Genomic DNA, 21309 nt, shown 5'->3' with positions numbered 1-21309 from the left:
TGGTCCTGGTTGGCTGAGCGAGTGCAGACACCTGTCAGACGTTAGCAACCCTGCAGCATTTCAGCCCGTGTACCTTGCAACCTAGACCCTCTGTCTTTGTCCACTCAGGCTGCTATAACACAATACCTTAGAATGGAATAACTTATAAACAGAAATTTATTGATCACAGTTCCGGGCACTGGGAAGTCCAAGCTCAAGGTGCTAGCAGACCCAATGTCTGGTAAGGGCCCTCTTCCCCAAAGATGCTTGCTAGCTGTGTCCTCACATGGTGGAAGAAGAAAACTAGCTCCTTTGGGTATCTTTTATGAGTGCACCAATTCCATTCAAGAGGGCTTTGCCCTCATATCTAATCACCTCAGGGATTAGGATTCCAGCATATGGATTTTGGGGAGACACAAACATTCAGACCATAACACTCCCCAAGCCAGATCAGACCAGTAGAGGCAATAATGCTAAAGGGCATTATTCTGGCCAGCCCAGAGTGACCCTAATCTGCTTCCACCACATTCTACATGTTGTCATTAGCGAGTGACATTCACTGCATTAAGTCAGGAGTGTGGATGCCATCCTTCACAGGCATAATTCAGATTTAAAAAACCGTCAGTATAACTCAGCTGATGAACAGCTGTGTGTTTGCACACCAAGGAAAAGAAATGGGTCATTTTTGAAATAGGTTTTGAGCACAGCTCTTAGTTTGAAGTTAAACCCAAGTGGAGAAAAACAAATAACGGCTTTCACAAAACGTTTAACCTACCTTACTGAGCCAGATTTTACCTGCCTACCAGTCCCACAACCTCCTTGATCTCCCTCTTCTCTCACTGCCACACTGAGGCCTAGTTTTGCCTTCTTTCCCACACCCATCGATTTGAGAGACATAAAGACAGACTGCTCTCAAAGGAAGCTCCTGTATGTGTCTGACAGAGTCTGCAATTGCATCACTAGTATTAGAGAGTCTTCAGGTTCTCAGCAGCCCCTTAGTAAGAAATCCCCTGGGAAGCTTCCTTAGAGGTTACCAACTTGGTAATAGAAAAGGCCCTTAGCCCTATATCTCACATCTATTATTGAACAATTTTCCACATCTGTAAAACAAAGGTGTTGAGTCAGACAATCTCAAAGTCCTTCTTGCCCTAACATTACAAGAATGCTTCCAGAAATAAGATAATTGATCATAATAAGGAACATATCTAGCACTTGCTACGTGCCACGGATTGCACTAAACCCTTTATTTACATCATTTCATTTAATTCTTACTAATACCCCACCCCCCAGAGAGGGGGTCTTAATATTTACAGATGCAGAAAATGAGGATTGGCGAGCTTGGGCAGTAGAATCCCTCCCCATGGACCTTTACTTAGCCAATCCAGCAAATCGACAGACTCTAATTCATTTTTGTAAAACTACACTGTGATGAATGACCTCAGCGAGGTGAATGCTGGCATCGGGCAGCCTGCTTTCCGTTAGGCACAGTCTGCATATGGTTTCCCCCAGCAAAGTTGTATGTTTACCAAAAGTTAGTCGTGATTGTTCCCAAACTTTACACCAGTTATGCTTGTCATTGCAATGATACAATTTAATAAAAATAGTACATAAACCAATGAAATAGAATTATAAAAAGAAAATATGGTTTCAATAACTCCACAGGATGCTTTGAACAGTTAAGGCAAATTATACACACAAAAAATATTGTTGCATTAAACATGGGCGAGAAAACAGTGAAAGATTAGGGAATGGAAATCCTAAAAGTCTAGCCAGGTTCTATATTTATAGTGTTTCTCATGTGTCTTGAAGTTCTTATTCCACTTTAAAGAGAACCAAATGAGAAGAATTCTTAAAGAATGCATCATAAATGGAGATTTTGCAAGAAAGGCAATATGGTCCTACAACTAGGATCACACATTAAAACAAACAAACAAAAGAATCAAACCTGTCGAATGTGGATTTCTAGTTTAAATTTAACTAAAATGTTTATGGTATATAAGTTATCCCTTCAGGGGTTAGATATTTTTTCTGCCTTATGGAAGTATAATTGACATACAATAAACTAAATTTACTGAAAGTATACAATTTAGTAAGTTTTGACAGGTGTATGTATCTGTGAAACCATCCATCACCACTATCAAGATAATGAACACATTAGTCACCCCCAGAAGCTTCCTCAGGCCCCTTTGTAAGCACTTTCTCTCTCCCCTCCCCAACATTATCACTCTGCCCATCTTCAGGTAACCATCAATCTATCACTATGGATTCATTGGCATTTTCTAGAGCTTTATGTAAGTGGAATCATACAGTATGCGCTCTTTTTTCCTCTGGATTCTTTCACTACAGTGCAATTATTTTGAGGTTCATCCATGTTGTTGCATTTATCCAGAGTTTGTTCCTTTCTTACTGCCGAGTAGTATTCCACTGTATGGATATCACACTTTCGTTCATCCATTCTCCTGTTGATGGACATTTGGATTGTTTGGGGCTATTACAAATAGAGCTGCCATAAACCTTCATCAAAGTCTGTGTAGACACATGCTTTCATTTCTTGAGTAAATACACATAGGAGTGGAATGGCTGGGACAAGTATGTTTAAGTTTTTAAGAAACTGCCAAACTGTTTCCCACTGGCAGCGTAATAGAGTTTTAGTTACTTCACATCTTTGCCAGCACTTGGTATTGTCTTTTTAATTTTAGTCATTCCAGTGGGTGTGAAGTGGCATCACATGCAGTTTTAATTTGCATTTCCCTAATGACTAATGATGCTCAGTATCTTGTGTTTGTCATTCCTTCATTATTTTTGGCAACCTGTCTATTCAAATATTTTGGGCGTCATTTGTTTTACTATTAATATATATTGGGAGTTCTTTATATACTCTGGATACAAGACCTTTTCTTCCAGTCTGTGGGTTTTTTATTCTCTTAATTTCTTCTGAGAAGTTCTTAATTTTAATAAAATCTAATTTACCCATTTTTGGATCTTACATTTATACCTATGATCCATTTTGAATTCATTTATTTAATATGGTATGAGTATAAATCCAGGTTTAATTTTTTAACTTTCTTGCATATGGATATCAAATTGTTCCAGTTCCATGTTCCATTACCCTTTATTCACTGAATTGTCTTTTGTTAAGAATCATTTGACCATATGATCAACTTGTCTATCTTTATACCAACTGTTAGGTATCTATTTTCTTAACCAATTTTTATTTCCTGCCCAACTCATGTCTGGGTTGGTCGGGAGCTTTTACTGTATCCTGCTGGTTAAGAAACTTGATGCAAGAGTAAAGGCAAAAGAAAGAACAAGGTAGGAAAGAGAGAGACGGTCAGGCAGGGATAAGATAAGGCAAAAATATCACAACAGGTAAAAGGGAAAAGACTAGAAAAAATAGAGGACATTTTTTAAAATGGCATTTTCCCAATTCTGCCATCACCAAAGACCACCCGCCACCCAATAGGACCCTATCCTGTGTTTTGAAAGGTTATGTCTATAAAGTAAACAGCACTTATTAGGTAATAATTCATTTGTGTTCTCATATATTATTCATCAAAGGCAAATGCTAATCCCAGTGTTTCTGAGCAGCTTGAGATAACCAAGGTTGCTATAACTCCTGCCACAAGTAAATTGACCTTTTATAATACATATCCTGTGCAGCCTGTGGTGGGTAAGTAATTTTATGATCTCCGTTAAGGTTTTTGAAATATTCACAGTAGTCCCCAGGACGCCCACTATCCTACTGCCTGCCGAAATCACTCTCTTTTTAGAACCATGGGGTTCTGGAGCCTCAGAGAAACACTAGTCCATAGGCTTCACGGGGCTTTGCATACCTCATCACTTACCTGCTGTGTCATCAGAGCTTCAGAAAAGTATGTTCTTTGTTAATATGAAAATAACAAAGTGTAAAGCACTGATTCAACCCATGGTTTTGCGGTAACTTGGAACATCACTAATTAGCTAAAGGGATAGCCCCTTAATTCTCAAAAAGAAACTCGTAACCAGTATTTTTTCCCTCTAAGGTTGTGTGGAATTCAAATACACAGGAATTCAAATAAATCAGGTAAAGCAACTCCTAAAAGTCTGGGATACCAGAGCTCCAGACAAGATCCCAAGAAACTAAAAATGAAACACCCAGTGAGACTGTTCGAAAAATTAGTCAAAAAAAAGAAAACCCTGCCCAAACTGGATAGATCAATGCTATCAAATCCAACAGCTTGACATGTTTGAATCCAAGAATAACTCAGATCCCAAAGTGAATAAAATGATGGATCCTTAGACTGTTAAAACACCATCTTACACCCATAGTTCTCCTCAAGCAATAATCTATCTTAACACAAGGGAACAGATGTCAACAAATTAATACATGAAAAATGGGGTGGAAGATACAATCATCGATTTCAAATATTATTTTTCCCTTTTAGAAAGTATTGTTTCTTTTTCTAATAGGGGCTGCTTCCAAATGTTACTTGTCTGCCCCATGCAGAATTACTTCTGTTTTAGCACCTGTGTTGCTGAAGCAAAGGCAACTTTTGTATCTGTTGCCCTGTCAAAACAAACCTAAATTATTTCTCAACTGAATGAGAACCTGGTGGGGCTAAAAAAAAAAATTATTTCTCAACTGAAACCAAGTGCCCATCCACTGATACATATAATTAAAGAGATTTGTTCTATGAAGTTTGGATTCAGTGAGGGGCCGCACTTGGGGATCTGGAGGGCCACATGTGGCCTTGAGGCCGTGGGTTCCTCATCCTTCAAATGAGTTAGCTTAGTTATCATCTGGTAAAAGTGTATATGCCTGTAATTGACATTTTCTTCCCTTTATGGGTAGTATAACTGATACTCATCTAGGCTCCCAGATTTGTTACCGTTAGCATCAGAAAATGAAAATCAGTAAACACAAAATGAAAGCAACAACAACAAAAAAAAAATTAATTCCAGAATCTAGATAAAGTTCATGTTTAAAACAGTTGCTCAAGTAACACAAAGATCTTTGAAGGCATCTAATGCCTAAATCTGATCATTAATATGCTAGAGATGGCCTGTATGCAAATGGTAACGGAAAACAGAAGGGAAAACTGAAGACAACTCATGGATACTCTACCTCTAAACCATGATTAGCTGGCTATTTACCAAAATCTCATTTTGAGGACTAGGAGAGGGAATCAAGATTTAATTCCTAGTTAGCCATTAACTATGTGAAGTTATTTAAGTTGAAGTTCTTTGGGCCTCAGGGTTTTTTTTTTTAATCTCTAAAATGAATACAATTTTCAATGTAATTTAACAAATATTTACTATGTGAATAAAACAAAAAGCACAGCCCTTGCTCTAAATTCTGGCATTTCTAAATTCCATGACTGTTATGACTATGACGTTTCCACTTTTAGAATACTTGGGTTTATCAGGAAAACAATTAGACAGTTCAAAACTTAATTTTAAGATATCATCTGAATTTTTAATCAAGTGCATCAGAACCACTTGACATGGTACCCATTACCAAGAAATGGTGCTGAGGCGGCCAATTCCATTTGAAGGCTGACAAATGTAACCAGTGGTGTCCCACCGAACTTCATGAGGCAAACAAAGTGCTTTCTTTTTACTTTTGCTGTTTCTGAGGCTTAGCAATGACAGATGGAGCTAATAAAATTACCACAGTGCTCAAGGTCAGCAAGAAGTTTAATTAGACTCAGTTTTCACTTTGCTTCTAAAGCAGCAGCACACAATCAAATCTTTTCGTTATGAAATTGTTACAGGCCTAGGAACCAAAGAAAACACTCATATGATTATTTATTGTCAAAAATAAAATTATAGCAAATTTAAAAGTTGTAGAATTTTACTCTACATACAAAAGAACAGTTGGCAAACTGGGAGACCTCAAACCAAAGTGGTAAGCAGCCCCACGCACAGCTGTTACAGCACTGTTTACAAAGCATAAAGGAGGAAGTATTTTGCCCTCTTTTGTGACTTGCTGTTATATTGCACATTAACGTTCTTTTTAAGGGAAGAAGAGCAGTTTAGTTGATTTGTCTATACAGTGGTCCCCACCTTATCCTTGAGGGCTACCCTCCAAGACCTCCGGTGGATGCCTCAAACTCAAGTACCAAACCCTAATATACTATGGTTTTTCCTATGCATACATACCTATGATAATTTACAAATTTATAATTTACAAATTTAATTCATAAATTAGGCACTGTAAGAGATTAATAATTACAAAGTAGAACAACTGTAACAGTCCACTAGCATCACTACTCTTGTGCTATGCGACCACTATGTAAAACATGAACACAAGCACTGCAATACTGCAAGGGATTAAGCCGGCTCCTGAGTGACTAACGGTCAGGCAGCATCTACAGTGTGGATCCTCTGGACCAAGGGAGGACTCACCTCCTCAGAGGGACAGAGCAGGACTTCTCAAGATTTCATTATGCTACTCAGAATGGTGTGCAATTTAAATTGTAAGAACTGTTTCTAGAATTTTCCATTTAATATTTTTGGATTGCGGTTGACCATGGGTAACAAACTGCAGAAAGCAAAATCTTGGATACTTGGAGACGGGGAGACTACTGTAGTTGATTGGTTTGATTTCACCAAATCATGCTGACAAGGATGCAAAGCTTGTATTTTGTGTTTTGTTTATAAGCAGAACTAGTGTTTCAGGGAAATCAGGATGACTTAGTTTTGGCTAGGTGGCTATGGGTGGTTGATCTTAGGGTATATATCTAGACTGTGGCCTCAGTTTTTATTTTTCTTTAACATTCAATAGAATGTTCAATAGAATTCTAATATTCTATAGAATTCCCTATAACCAGGACAATAATTTTGGACTATCCTTATGGAATCAACTTTGTTAAATAGAATGCTTTTGTTGCAAAGGGATTTTACATGTGATACACGAGTTGTAAGCAGCACAAAAAGTTCACAGTTTTTATTAGCTGTAGTACTGACTTTGAAATGACTACCTGAATAGTAATCAAAACCTCAGAAAGCCTTCTCTATGTCTTCTCTGACTAGACAATCCCATCGTTCAAAAATCCCAACACACAAAAAAGTGACACACTGAATAGAGAGTACAATGTTAGTTTCTGAAATTTTATTATTTTTAATACATACATTTCACAAACAGAAACCCTCTAACACCACGCACAATTCCACAACCAAATGCTTCAATTTTATCAACATTCTTTAACTATTTACACTGTCTTCCCTCAACAAAAGTGCAATCCAAGACGTCTTGACAAGGTATCTTTATCGACAAGAATATATTTTTGAGCTGGTTTTAATTGTGCCCGTCCATTGTATTTTCTTTCAATTAGCTGGAATAATAATAAAGTCAACAGGACATGGAGATGAACTGAGTTAGGCAGCATCCTATCACAGGAAACAAAACACTAAACAAGAGCACTTCCTCCTCACCTCCTCCCCAACCTCCAATGACAATTACTTAACAGCTGCTACCAGGAGACTAAAAAAAAAAGCAAACTGGAGTTACCGACCTGGCCACAGGAGAACAGACTGCGTGTTAAGCATTGGTCTTGCAGGACTAAACAAAAGATTCGAGCAAGTTAGTTTTGGTGCTCTAGTAAGTTATATATCAGTCAATCTGTTATTAAATAGTTTTAGGGTTTGAAAACCTAGTAAGATTCTTTCTTGATGAGTTAATTTTCCCGAAACAAATATGAAAATAAATTTTTCTCAGCAAATCAACTTCCACAAAAAACAAAAATTAAAGGGCATTTTGGGAATGCTCCTCTGTAATCGGAATGGGAATTCACCCAGCTCCCCAATTTCACGGCACCATGTCTGCCTTTCAAGGTAGAAACCCGGTATATCAGTTGCTTCAGATGTAATCGGAGAGTGGACAGCTGAGATGGCCTGAAGAGACAATGATCAATCAGAAACTGTCTTCTCACTAAAGGAGGTAATTGTATTTGTTCAAGGTATAAAACTTTTAAAAATAAATGATAAAAAAAATTTTTAAGGTAGATGAAAAATGCTTCATGTTATTGAACACTATTCATCAGAGAAACAGAAGTTGGACCTCTTGGGTAGCTAATATTGTAACAACAATAAAAATAATCATCTTTCTTGACATATTCCAATTCCGATCAAGGTACTCAGGGCAAGTGTGGGGTATTAAGGCCAGCAGATTTCTAAAATAAGATTTATCTTTATAGTGTTGCATACCCAATTATATTTTATTCCCAAATCAGACAAATTTTCCCTTTTACATAAGAGTGAATTATTTTAAAGGCAATAGATATTCCGGGTATGATACCCTTCTCTTTTTAAACACCACATGTATCCATAGACTCCTAACTTTATCATCAAAATAACGTCCAGAAGTAATTTTACCCAATTATAGTGAAACCTCATCATACTTATTTTTCCAGGAGTAGAAAACAATCTAAAAAGAAAATATGGAATGCGACATACACTATGCCCACAGCAGTTTTAAACTTAGGAGCTTACTGAATATAGTGTACAGGTCAACTTTAAGCTTCAGAACAACAATATAAAGCAGGTTTCACTATAAAAATTTAGGTGGGTTAAAGACCAGCATTACAAATATTTACTATTTAAATTCAGAAATGAAATCTATATGGTATTCTGAAGACAAGAGAAACTTACCCATTTTTAGACTTGGATACATCAGAGAATCAATAGGGAAACAGTTAATTCACAATTACAGCTTTGTGTATTAAAAACAAATTTGCAAGAGGTTATGTCTTATAGTCCTCTTTTAGTTGCATCAAACACTGTCAAACCAATAATGATTTTCTGCTTCTTATAGGCATTTTGTGCATTTCCCCTCACTGTGAAATATTTTTCAGATCATCAAACATCAAACCAGATGCAACAAACCAAATAACAACCTTCCAAACTGAAAGATGAAAAATATTAGTTAACACATTGGCTCTTTAACGCTGTGCTGTTTCAAACAAAACATCAAATATTTCATGTAGAACTGAAACTCATTTGCAATAATGCCTAAACACTTCTGAAATGAAAAACCCCACTGAGAAAAAAATGGTATAAACCAAATGAGTAATATAAAATGTTCACATCAATCCCAAATTTGGCTATCCATAAAATGATTATGTTTCCAGCATTCTTTTAGCATATATGCATATCATACATGAAATTACCAAATTCATTTTTGAGAAATCATATTCCAGTTCTGTAAGGGTATAGGATGTCAGTCTATTTAAATCATTAAGATCTAATGAACAGAAGGTTGTATTTTGGAACGCCCAATGCTATGACTAATCAAGTTCTATATATGATCATCTTTTTTCACCAACAGTAAGGTATCATGAGATCTTTAGAATGATCTATTTTCAAACATACTGTTATACATTACAATCAGTGATTTTCCAAAGTAAAACACACTTTTTAAAGAAATATTAAAATTATTCTTTTCTTGATCATCCTCTCAAACAATATTTGTCCTTTCTCGCCTAACGTCAAATCTTTGATTTTGGAAACTCAGTATCAAATGGGTTAAATGTGGCCATAAGAAATCTTGGGGACAATAAATATGGCAATTTTTGGTTTTGAAACTCACCCGTTAGATTCTGTGGCTGTGAGATTTACCTGTGAGAAAAATCTGACACTAAATAGCACTCTGACAGTGCAACTTGTATAAATCATCACTGCCCAAATCACGTTATTCATGGATTCTCTTTAAGATCTATTTTGACAAACTTCAAAGACACAATTCAAGTGAGAGAACTCTGCCTTTGTGCCCTGAAATCAGTATGGATTATTTCCAAATTCATTTCATATATTCTCTGTTATAGGTCAACTTACCTAAAAACATTTGCAATACCCATATCTTTACTAGGTCTTACAATTTGGGTGTCATTTTCAGCATGAGAAATTGACTGTTAAATTACAACAGTGATGGAAACGGCCCTTGTGCCAATTTCAACCCATCTATTGGTGTGAGTAAACTGCATGTCAGCATGTGCTGCAGGACACTAAGCCGAGATGGACTAATACACTATTTGCTCTCCAGGCATAGACTTACATTCATTTGTCACATATTTTTGCCAAGGCCCAGAGAAGATCTAAAAGTGGGTCTTTAGAAAGTTAAGATTTTAGTAAGAGTTTTCTTCCAACTCCTATCATGCTTTTAGTCTACAGCCACATAATCCCTTTCTTCAACTCATGCCATCTTCCCCCATCACCTTAAAGCTGCACCAGAGACTCTGAGTGAGAGTGAACCCCTACCCAAACTCACGGGATTACCCACCTGGGCTCTGGTCATAACCACAGACTAACACTCAGGAATCGAGACAGGGCAAGGGGCAGCCCCCGTTTTAGTGGCGCACATACACAAAGTAACTCTCCTTTAAATTAGAAAAGAAATTAATGTCACAGAATGTTTCCCTATAAAAGATATGTAATAAAGTAATAATATCAATAAAATAGCTATTACTAAAGCAAAGCTTTCATCAATAAGCTTCGAGAACTTTGAAGGAGGAAAATGGCTTCACGAAATGGTAGTCCAGGTTCCCGCAGTGTGGACACTGCTGGACGTTGCTATACTCGGAGAAGTACTGCATCCCGATCCGCACGTCGATCACGGGCTTCCCACAGTGCTTACAGTTCAGGCGGGCCTGGGGAAACAGACACCATGAGCCACAACACCCTTTGGCTTCGCAGCACTTGTCAAAGTCATCTAAACCAAAATGCTGGGAAAACGATCAAGGCAAAGCATTCCTTTTACTACCAAAAGCAGGGTATGCCTAAAAGACTCCCAGTCTCTCTTGCGATATGCAGCACTGCTAGTCGTTCCACGTACTGGTGAGAAGAAAATTCTAGTACTGCCTAATCTTCTCCACTAAAGTTTCCCTGACGATAGGAAACCCTTCCCTCTGGATTCTAAGAGTGCCAGAAGCTGACTTCCTTCACCCAAACCTACATGAAACTTCTTTGAAGATTTTGGGTTTATTTTTAAAATCCACATTCATTTTTCATTCTACTCCATACATTTGTGTTTTCTTTGATGTCAAAATAAAATTTCCCTAAAATACTCAAGTAAAGTTAGCAATCCAGGAAGAAGAGTTGTGCTGATCCGGAGGATCCTAAACCCCCCAGCATGCCGCAACTTCCCTCACGCTCAGCCTCTCTTTAGCGGCACAGTCCGGGCACCTTTCAGCAATGTGCCAGGACTTAAGTAACTAGAAATGACAAATAAAACAGACTCTCGATATAGATTCATTTTTTAAATCTAAGAATAAAGTATACTCTCAACTTGTCCTCAAAACACTGTGAGGCAGGCAGTGTCATCTGCATTTTAGAGAAGGAAACTGAGGCACACAGTGATAACAGGCGCCAAGCCCGAGGTCACAGTCAGAAAGCAGAAGAGCTGAGACCGGAACCAGAGTAGCCTGGCCCACAGCTCGCTTTCAGCCATTACATGAACTACTTTCCTGTAACCTGCGATAAACTCCCTTTTAGCCACTAATCTCTCTGAACATTAAAAGTGAGGTTCTAAGCAAACCTCTCTAACCTGTTTTACCTTTCTAATAGCAATTATTTATTTTTGGCTCCGTCTTACTAGAAGACTTCTCTTGATGCCTTAATAGTGTCTAACACTTGTATCCTCACAGGAATACTGTCAATTGATTTTAAAAAAAACATTAATCAAACATGTTTTCCTGTTTATAATAGTAGGGGGCCAGCAGATAAAGTTCTGGGCTTAAATTGTTTTAAGGAAAAAATATAGTGTATAGTGAGTACCAAGAGGCTGAGTGTAGCTAGATGCTATTGTTTTTCTCCCTACAAATACAGAGCTAATCCCATTGCTTTTCAATGGTGCAGTAGAAAGAACACCAGAATGGGAATTTTAAGTTTTTGTCATGGCCACAATTTGTGTAGCCATGGGTAAAGCACTCACAGTTTTGAGGCCTCCATTGGTACGTGGAAGACAAGGAGCCGACACTAGATTGCCCAGGTCCTTTCCAATGCTAATATTCTTTGAGTTAACAGGCCCAAACCTTCTTTCACTTCCTTATTTCTTTAATTTAAAAAATAACCCTCTGTGGTATGTGTGCAGAGAGGGGAGCCACTTCCTGTGGTTTCTCTCATCTCAAGAGCTGGCTTAAGGCACAAAAACTATCATAAAATGCTATAGTAAATAACTAAAAGACTGTGATCTCATTTTCAAGGCTAAGTTTAAAAATAAAAATGTGGTTGGCCTGGTACGGTGGATCACACTTGTAATCCCAGCACTTTAGGAGGCAGAGGCAGGTCAACCACTTGAGACCAAGACTTTGAGACCAGCCTGGGCAACACAGAGAGGCCCTGTTTCTATGAAAAACAAAAAAAATTAGCCAGGAGCAGTTATGTGCATCTGTAGTCCCATCTACTTAGGAGGCTGAGGCAGGAGGATCACTTGAACCCAGGAGTCTGAGGATACAGTAAGCTACGATAACACCACTGTACTCCAGCCTGGGTGACAGAGCAAGATCCTGTCTCTAACAAAATCAATAAAGAAAAAGCTGGTCAGTGCATTAGAACTAGCATAAAATTAGTCAATCCTATCTGGATTCAAAGGATGGGCAGACTATGGATGACCATTTAGATCTCTCATGACCATATTTCTCTTCTGTAAAACGTTAGTATATACAAGACATAGCTGAAATATCGACTCTAACAATTTTTCAGTGCAACAGATACAGTCATTTTTGGAATAAACTGAAATAATAAGGCTATTCTCTTTCCAAAATCAAGTCATAATGCTAAAGATGGAAAACTATGCAGTAACTAATAACTAACTATCATCAGTTATTTGTATTAAAAAGCCAGGCCTTGGACACTGGAGAGCAAAGGAAAATTTCTCTCCTACCCATGACTATTAAGGAATTATACAGCAAGTTATTTTCTTCCCCAAATATCTGGAAATAAACCAAGATATTTCCAAGGATTTTGTCTCCTGTTCTATGGGTTTATTTAATGTGTTTTCATATGATAATATTAATATTTCCCTGTTTTCCTGATGACAGCTAAATTTCAGATGTTCTCTTAGCACCAGAAAATGCCTCCTCTTACAAATGCTTTAAGGACTACAAATCTTTCGTGTCAACCTCAAACACCTTACAAGGCAGACAATTCCTGGTAATTGCACTATCCCACAGAAAGGAAACAAGAAAATCTTGTCTCCTAAGTGAAACTTTCTTCTTCCTTTTAAATAATAATTTTTGTCATTAGAAATTTAGTATAAATTAATCATACAAAATATTAGGAAATATATGCAAACAGAAAGAAAACCAAAGGAATCACTCAGCCTCCTACCACCAGACCAGTCTGTAACCACCTGGTAACGAATGCATTAGCAGATCCCTTTTCATGTTCACTTATTTACAAATGCAAGCATGTTATTATGCCATGTTATAACCTGCTTTTTTGACTTAATATACTGGAAATACTTCCTACATAATTACATCTCATTCTACAATATCCCTTCTAATGACTGCATAGTATTCCACAAAATAGCTACATCACAATGTAGTGAATCAGTCATTATTGCTGGACTTTGGGGGAGTTTTATGACTGAATTTCTTCTTTACTGTCAGAAGTATCTTCTTCTATTTACTTGGGGACAGAAGCCTAATATCACCCACTGCTCCTGCTCCCCTCGCTGGGGTCGATACCAACCTGACAGCACGGAGAGGCGGCCAGGATGTCATAGGTGTACATGGTGCCCAGCTGGTGCCAGCTACCGTCCCATCGCGACTTACACTTGATGCAGATGATCTTGTGAACCCCTTCCAGGCAGTCCACACACACCGCATACAGGTGCATGAGTCTCCCTGTGCACAGAAGACACAAAGCTCAGAGCAGCCATCATGGAAATCACATTTTACCTCCAAAAGGGATAAAAATGCTTCATCTACCTATTATAAGCACATACTTATCATTTGAATAAACATAAAAAGCAAAACATATTTATCACACAAGCTGTCCTTTTAGAATAATTATTAATTACTAATTATCATAAAACAGGTACTTCAGGTTCAAGCTTATTAAAAACTTGCTTTAATTCATTTTTCCAAAAAGTGCTGCTAGGTTTACATAATATGTCCATCTAAATTCCAATAACAAAGCCACACATAATCAAAACCAGCCTGTACTGTATTCATGCAGGACTGTCTGCTCAGAAGTCACTGCATGGCACACACAGACTGAGCCAACATCGTTGGTCTTGTCATGGGCTCTCACCCACCAATTCCCATCATAAAAAAAGTCAATGTCTGTCTTGGAATTGACAGTCCAGAATTACACCACAGCCAAAATTACTATGTTAACTGTCCCTGTCCCCAAAATTGCTCAACCATCACCACATCTAATTTAGGAACCAGAATTACATCTTACTTGTGATTTTTTAAAATAAGTTCAATGTCTTATTAATATTTACTTGGTTCTTAAAAGTTACAACCCCATTCCTCCAGTATTTATCAATATCATAATGCTTGTAAAGGAAAGATGTCATCCTAGTTTGTATGGAAGGGTCCCAGCTGGTGCCAGCTACCATCCTGTTCAAATAACTGTGCAAGAGTCAGAATGTCCAGGATCTGGAGAGCAACATTTCTGCTCTCTGAGGAAACCAGGGAGCTCCACGAATCAGGAGAACACACATTCCTAAGTGGCTTCTTACTCAGAACATGCTGCTCACTTCCATCAGTTAGACCACGGGTCTTCACCATTCAAGTACTAAGGACCAACCTGCTTCTTACTCCTATATATGGTACTTAAAGAAAACCCTTCTACTGTATTTGCTTACATGACTCTCTACCTCCTTGAGGACAAGAACCATGTCTTTTTCATCTTCCTTGACTCAGTGTCTAGCCCAAAATCTGGAATGTGGAAAGAACTCTCTAAGTGTGTGTTGGGTGAATGGATAGGGCATGTTATCTATGCCAAAAATGGTTAAGGTGACAAGTGCTTCTTACAATACCACCCACCGCTGGGCTAGGGCACTGGAAATAAAAAGGTCTCACACGCTATGCCCACTCTGAGTGGCTTGGGGGCATGTCAGGAAGTCAGTTCAAGTATTAAGAGCCACAGACACACTTCATTTGCAGTCTCCATCTGTCCTAGACTTAACTGCAATTCTCCAGCTGCTGCCAGGAATGGTGAGGGCAGGGCCAGGTGCTGATAACAATGATCATGACAATGAAGACAAGTCACTTTTACTGAGTGCTTACCAAGGGTCTGGCACTGTGCTACAAGTTCTACATGAATCATTTAGCTCTCACAACAACACTATAAAGCAAAATCAGGTTACTCCCACTTAAGGTAGAAGGAACTGAAGCTGGAGAGTGTGGGCAGCTTGCCCAAGTTCACAATAAGTAGCAAAGTCCAAAGTACAGACTCCTAACCTACAGGCAAACTCATAAGAGCACCTGGCCTGGACTGAGTCTCTAGATTTGTCTCAGTTATACACTGTCCCAAGTACAGAGAATTCTAAATTCCTAAACCCTAGAATTGAGTTTAAACAAAAAGCAGATTCTTGAGAAAACAATCACATGTGGTTCAAAGTAAAGAAGCCCAATAAAAGAATGTCCTAATTAGATCAATCTTAATAAACTATTAAAACCAAACAAAACATTTTTTCAGAGGAAGAATGAGAACAGAGGCCAGAGGCGGAGTTGGGTGAGGGCAGTGAGGGGTAAAGGGCAGGGCACAGGAGTGACAACCCACAGGGTGCACCATGGAGGACAGTAAGCACTTTGCAACACATAATCAACTGCAGTCTGTTTAATCCTGTGGCCTGGAACGTGGCCTTTCCATTGGAGTTGAAAATGCTTCAAAGAACACATGGTCGGGACTGTGGGATGGAAGAAATGATTTAAACTAGCTTACTATAAATAAAAGCACATGGACTTCTCCAAGATGTGGCAATAAAAACGCTGATATGTGGTCAAGGACTCACTTGTGGCACTGAGGACTTCTTCAGTACTGATTAAACACCCTCATCTTCAGATTTCATAATCGATAGCTCAGCTTCTCAGTATCTTTGTAGTGCATACCTAACGCACCATTTATATGTATGCACACACGCGTACATACACACACTAGAACTCAGGCCTATCTAATTTTCACCTTCTTCTCCATCTTCTCCCTGGTAGCTACCCTCTAGATTAGTTGTGGGCTCTGTCATATCCTTTTCCTTTTGTTGTTCTTCTCTCCATTCAAGAGCTCTTCCACTCTCAGGATTTTAACCACCGTCATAAAATAAGCTCCCCAGTGTCCATCCCAAGTGCTTATTTCTAGCCATGCTTGCAAGACATCTCCACACAGAAGTCCCAACACCCCTTCAAATCCAACACACACAAATCTCATCTCCTGTCCCCTAAAATCAGGTCCTTTTCCTAACTTTCTCTACTTCTGTGATTGCACTATTTATCTGGTCGAGAAGAAAAGTGAGCCAACAAGGACTCCTCTTCATCCTTACAGTCAAGGTGAACTCAGAGCTGTAATTTCCTTTAAAATAATCTCTTAAAGATATCCCCCTCTTTTCCATCCACTGTCCCCACCCTGCAGTCTCTTATCTCCTCACACCTAGGCTAGAGAAATAAAGTTTCAACTCTCTCTCTAGGTCCTACCCCTTTCAAACTTTCCCCATGTCACTGTCTTCTTTTTAAAAAATGTTAAAAAAAAAAAAAAACCCACCTTCAACTCATATTCAAAAAGAATATGGCAAAGTTCTTCACTATGCGTTGAGAGGACTCCCCCCATCCATTCTCTAACTATCCTCCTCATTTTCCACTCTAGGATACTTGGCTCCAACCAGACAGTTCTCTCCCTAGCTCTTGATCACAACCTGTCCTTTTTTCTTCTGCCACCACCCTTTCTTTGCTCACATTGCTCCTTCTCCTCATCCACAAACACCTGACATGGCTAGATCCTCTGCCTATTAAGATACAGCCCACCTTTTCACATCTGCCTCCTCTCTGCCTCCCTTGATTAACCAGCCCAAGGTGGCTCCTTCCTCTTTAGAAATTACAAGACACTTAATGTATACAAAATCCAGGTGTTCCTAGTTCCACATGTAGTACTAGAACCTCAGGCCTGGTAAAATTAGTTACATTTTATAAAAGCATCTCATATGCTAAGATTATACACTGATGACAGGCAAGGACCCAATCAATGAATGGATTACATCAAAAGAATTTGTCCATCATGAATAGAAAAAGAACAATCCTACTCTCATCTACCCTCTACCCACGTACCCTCCTACCCTCATTCATTTTCATAAAGAATGTTTCAAGTTTTAAGATGAAGTAAAGGTGTTTCCATCCTCTTCCCTCTAAAATTACCCCCAAGCAGGATGAAGAACAAGAAACAAAACCACAAACTCCATCTTCCATGAAACAATGAGGTACCTGTAATTGTGAACCAAAATATGTGAGGTCAGAAAGTAGATGGAGGAATGGTAAACAGTTTAGCTCTCAAAACTGGACAACAAGCACTGGAGAAGGTAGGATGAAGTGCCAAAAGGGAAATAGTAGAGTGCAGTAAATTACAAACCACCATAAAGTCTACGCAACTCTTCCCATCGAGAAGCAGAGTACTTCAGCATGCTGTGAACCTGGGATAGCATTAAGGACTTACATTGAAGAACAAAAATTAATAGAAGTGATGTCACTCAGTTCCAAGCTTAAGCCTCTAGAGAGAGACCCTGCAGCTTCCACTCTCATCTCCTGAAGGCTGTCCTGGGAACGCCATGTGAAAAAGCCCAAGCTAGCCTACTGGAAGATGAAAGACTACACGCAACATAGACAAGCACTCCAGCTGAGGACTACTAGGCCAATCTAACTGTCCTAACTAATCAACCTGCAGATTTGTGAGAAATCACTAAATCATCACTGTTTTAAACCACTAAATTTTGGAGTGCTCCACTTTATAACAAAGGCTAAAAGATACAAGGGGGTAGATAAAATTCTCAAAACAAATGAGACTACACTTCCTGCAGTTTCAGCTCCCTCTCTTGCTCAGAAAGGCAACACAAGAAACTGCATCCATGAAAGAAGAACAGGATGCTATTAAAAATAGAGCTCTTGGAAATTCAAAATAGAAGAACAGAAAATTTTAAACTCAGTAAAAATACTAGAATATAAGGCCAAAAAAAATTTCCATAAAGCAAAGAGATAAACAACAGGGCCACATATATTAATATGTGTGTATACACATACATATATGTGTGTGTGTATAAAGGATTCCCCCACCCCCACAAAGAAAAAGGTATGAGAGTCCAATACCTGATTAATAGGGGTTCCACAGGTTTTCTCAAGTGAAAATAGTGAAGGGGAAATTATCAAAGAAGTAATAAAAAGAAAATTTCTTCAAATGGAAGACCATAAATCAAAGGGCCAAGAGAGTACAGAGAGCACAATGAATGGAGGGAAAAAAAAAAAAAGAACCATATTATGGTAAAATTTCAGAATATTAGGGACAGAAAGAGAAAATCTTAAAACCTTCAGAGAAGGGTGGAGGTGGAGGCAGGACAGGAATATTAGACTTCTCAATAGGGACATTTTAAGAGAGTAGGCAGTAAAGAATGCCTTCAAAAATCCAAGGGGAAAATATTTATAACCTAGAAGACTATGCCTAGCTAAACAGCAATCAAGAACCAAGATATGTTCAGACTTTGAAAATCTCAAATCAGCAACTCCCACACTCCCTTTCTTACAAAGCTCCTGGGGGATGTTTCCTAACGAATTGAGGGAATACACCAAGAAAATATAAAATATGGGATCTAGGAAACAAGATAAAAAATAGGAGAGAAATGAAGGCATTCCTAGGAGGACAGAGTATAGAACAGCAGGTCCTGAATTTGTCAGGACAGGCAGGAGCAGGAAGATTGACGTCTCCACAAAGGATATTTTCAGAAAAGAAAAAAATTCCAAAAATGTCTGACAGGTTATGTGGAAATGTTTTTGCAAGGTGGTTTGTGAAGCTGCTGGAAGAGTGAGAACTACCCAAAGTTTCAAAAAAACAAAAAACCATGCAAATGAAAATGTAATCAATCATTAACTCTAATAAAAATGAAAGGTATCCTAGGATATACTGTATTCTATAACAAGAAATAACCCCATATTTCTTGGCTCAACATTAAATATTTACATACCACAGTAAACACGTTAAGGATTTAACCAAGAACTGCTAGGTATCATCCAGAGAGAAAAGAGAAGGGGGATATGTAGTCATTCACCTTAAAAGTGAGTCAACAGATAATATCTAAAATTGGAGAATGAAGACAGCACTATTTAAAAATTTAATGTTAAAAATCTGAAGAATTAGTTGATTTGGAAGTATCTCTAGGGAACTGAGACAGCAGGGGCTGGTGGGAAGAAAGCAGGTGAGGATATACCACTTTTACTACTTCTTTGGCATACATTTAAAGTATAAGCATGTTATATGTTATGCATCTCATCTTTATGGAAGTTCAGTAGTTTTACATAAACTGTCAAATTTCTCACTTATACTAACCAACCCGTCATTCAATTTATGGATGAAATGTACCCAAGTCCTTGTATGTTATTCATAATAAGCTTCCCCACTGTCCCCCGTCTCCAACACCACCACCACCAGGCTAATGTCTGAGCTTCTGATAATCCTCTATTGTCATCAAGATGGTCTCATCCTTCACAAACTTCAAAATTGACTTAACTAATCTAAAAACACCTCAGCCCTTCCTGACCCCTACTCATCCTATTATGTTTACAAGGATCAAAGAGAATACATAGCTTGCTGGGCACATTAAAACAGGTTTCAAAGGCAACTATTTTACAAGTGACAATTATGCAATTCCTTCTCTAAATTTCTTCCCAATTACAAAAATATACACCAGCAATCCTCTCTTCAAATTACAGCAGAACAAAAATAAATAAATTACTCCACCAGGACAACTGTACTTGGTACAATGACATCAGAGTAAAAAAATCACCACCGCCTCACTGGGTAAAGCTGAAATAGTCAAACGTTACCTAACACCTGACTAGAACAAAAAGAAAATCAGTGAAAATTAAGCCAAAACAGAGCAATTTCATCTTGTTGGCTGTTTGGTTTTTAACAAACAGAAAGCAGGCAAGGTGAATGAACACCTATACCTTGAAGATGACAAGGAACATCATATTCGATCTCATCGTGTCTCGACGGGCTTAAGAACAGAGTTCCGTCCACCAGTGGGAACTGTTCGAACACTGGCAGCGCCCGGTGGCACAGTGCACAGTTCACGACGTTTCTGTGGCTGGCGCTGAGGGCTGCGAGAATGAACTTCCGCAGATCCTCCCCCTGGCCCACTTGGGCGTCGTCTTCCATCCGCACGTGGAAAGTGTTCAACTTATGCCTGGGGATGTGAGCGAGGAGCTCGGAGAGGTCCAGCCGGCGCAGGAACTGCACGGGGGCATCAAAGTGTCCCCCCCTATGAACAGACAGCCCGGGGCTGTAGTCAAAGTGGGCGTTTCTGAACACGTGGCTCCCGGCCAGGGCCTTCTTGTGAGGCTCCAGATGGATGGCGTTCTTTAGGAACTCCCCAAGGTACCTCGAGGAGCGGGGCCCACTGAAGTGGGCGGGGGAGAGGATGGAGTAGCCGGTGGGCGGGGACTGGCCCGGGGAGCCACACGGGGAGCGCGCACCATAGGCCCCAGCGCCGGCCTTCTCCTGGGAGTTCTGCCGGTCCATGGAGTGCCGCCGGGGCAGGTCGTGGCTCGGGCCTTTCTGGGGCTTATTCGGGGCCCTGCACTTTTTTGCCTCCTCTGCAGCCTCGCCAGGAGGTCTCCCTGTGTTCTTCTCGGAGCCAGACTTCTTCTTTTTCTCATCCTGCATCCTCTTCACCTGGTACCAGTCCGTGTCCTTCTTTAAGTGGCCCTGGCCACAGCGGCAGGAGCAGAAGCGGAAGGCCAGGTCGTAGCCCTTCTTTGTCCACATGTTCTGGCGGCACTGCTTCTCGTTCCAGCTGCGCGCCCGGCCGATGCAGTTGAACTGCACGAGGATGCTGCTCTCCCACTCGTAGAAGCACTGCAGGTGCATCCAGGTGCTGCAGGGGCAGTGCTCGTTGTTGCACACCACCTTCTGGTAGTCGTCCTTCTCCAGGTCCACCGGCCTCCCGAAGCTGCAGATCAGGGGCGTGGCACAGGGGGCTTCTGGGGTAGGAACAGAGAGAGAGAGAGAGATTGATTCAGGTCACAGCACACAGGGATCCAAGCGGACACCAACGCAGAGAGCAGAGCCCACACTAGCCCATTCGTGCCACAGGAACAATTTTCTTGGTGTCAAGATTTCTATCACTGGAAAACACACCAGACAGAATTG

At 39.5% G+C, this 21309-nt stretch overlaps 1 protein-coding gene across 1 annotated transcript in view; it reads right to left on the bottom strand.

The window, feature by feature from the left end:
- Nucleotides 1–9369: 9369 nt before the first annotated feature.
- Nucleotides 9370–21309, bottom strand: part of HECA (hdc homolog, cell cycle regulator) — a 40784-nt gene continuing 28844 nt past the window's right edge. Inside the window, exons 2-4 of the mRNA XM_069488003.1 lie at nt 20106–21140; nt 13648–13802; nt 9370–10604 (exon numbers count right to left, since the gene is read on the bottom strand). Of these exons, the coding sequence (XP_069344104.1) occupies nt 10440–10604; nt 13648–13802; nt 20106–21140 (1355 nt within the window). The 3' untranslated portion in view covers nt 9370–10439. The remainder of the gene's footprint in view (nt 10605–13647; nt 13803–20105; nt 21141–21309) is intronic.

The sequence above is a fragment of the Eulemur rufifrons genome, chromosome 15 (assembly GCF_041146395.1).
Source record: "Eulemur rufifrons isolate Redbay chromosome 15, OSU_ERuf_1, whole genome shotgun sequence".
Classification (NCBI taxonomy): domain Eukaryota; kingdom Metazoa; phylum Chordata; class Mammalia; order Primates; family Lemuridae; genus Eulemur; species Eulemur rufifrons.
This window is presented reverse-complemented; position numbering and strand designations above follow the sequence as displayed.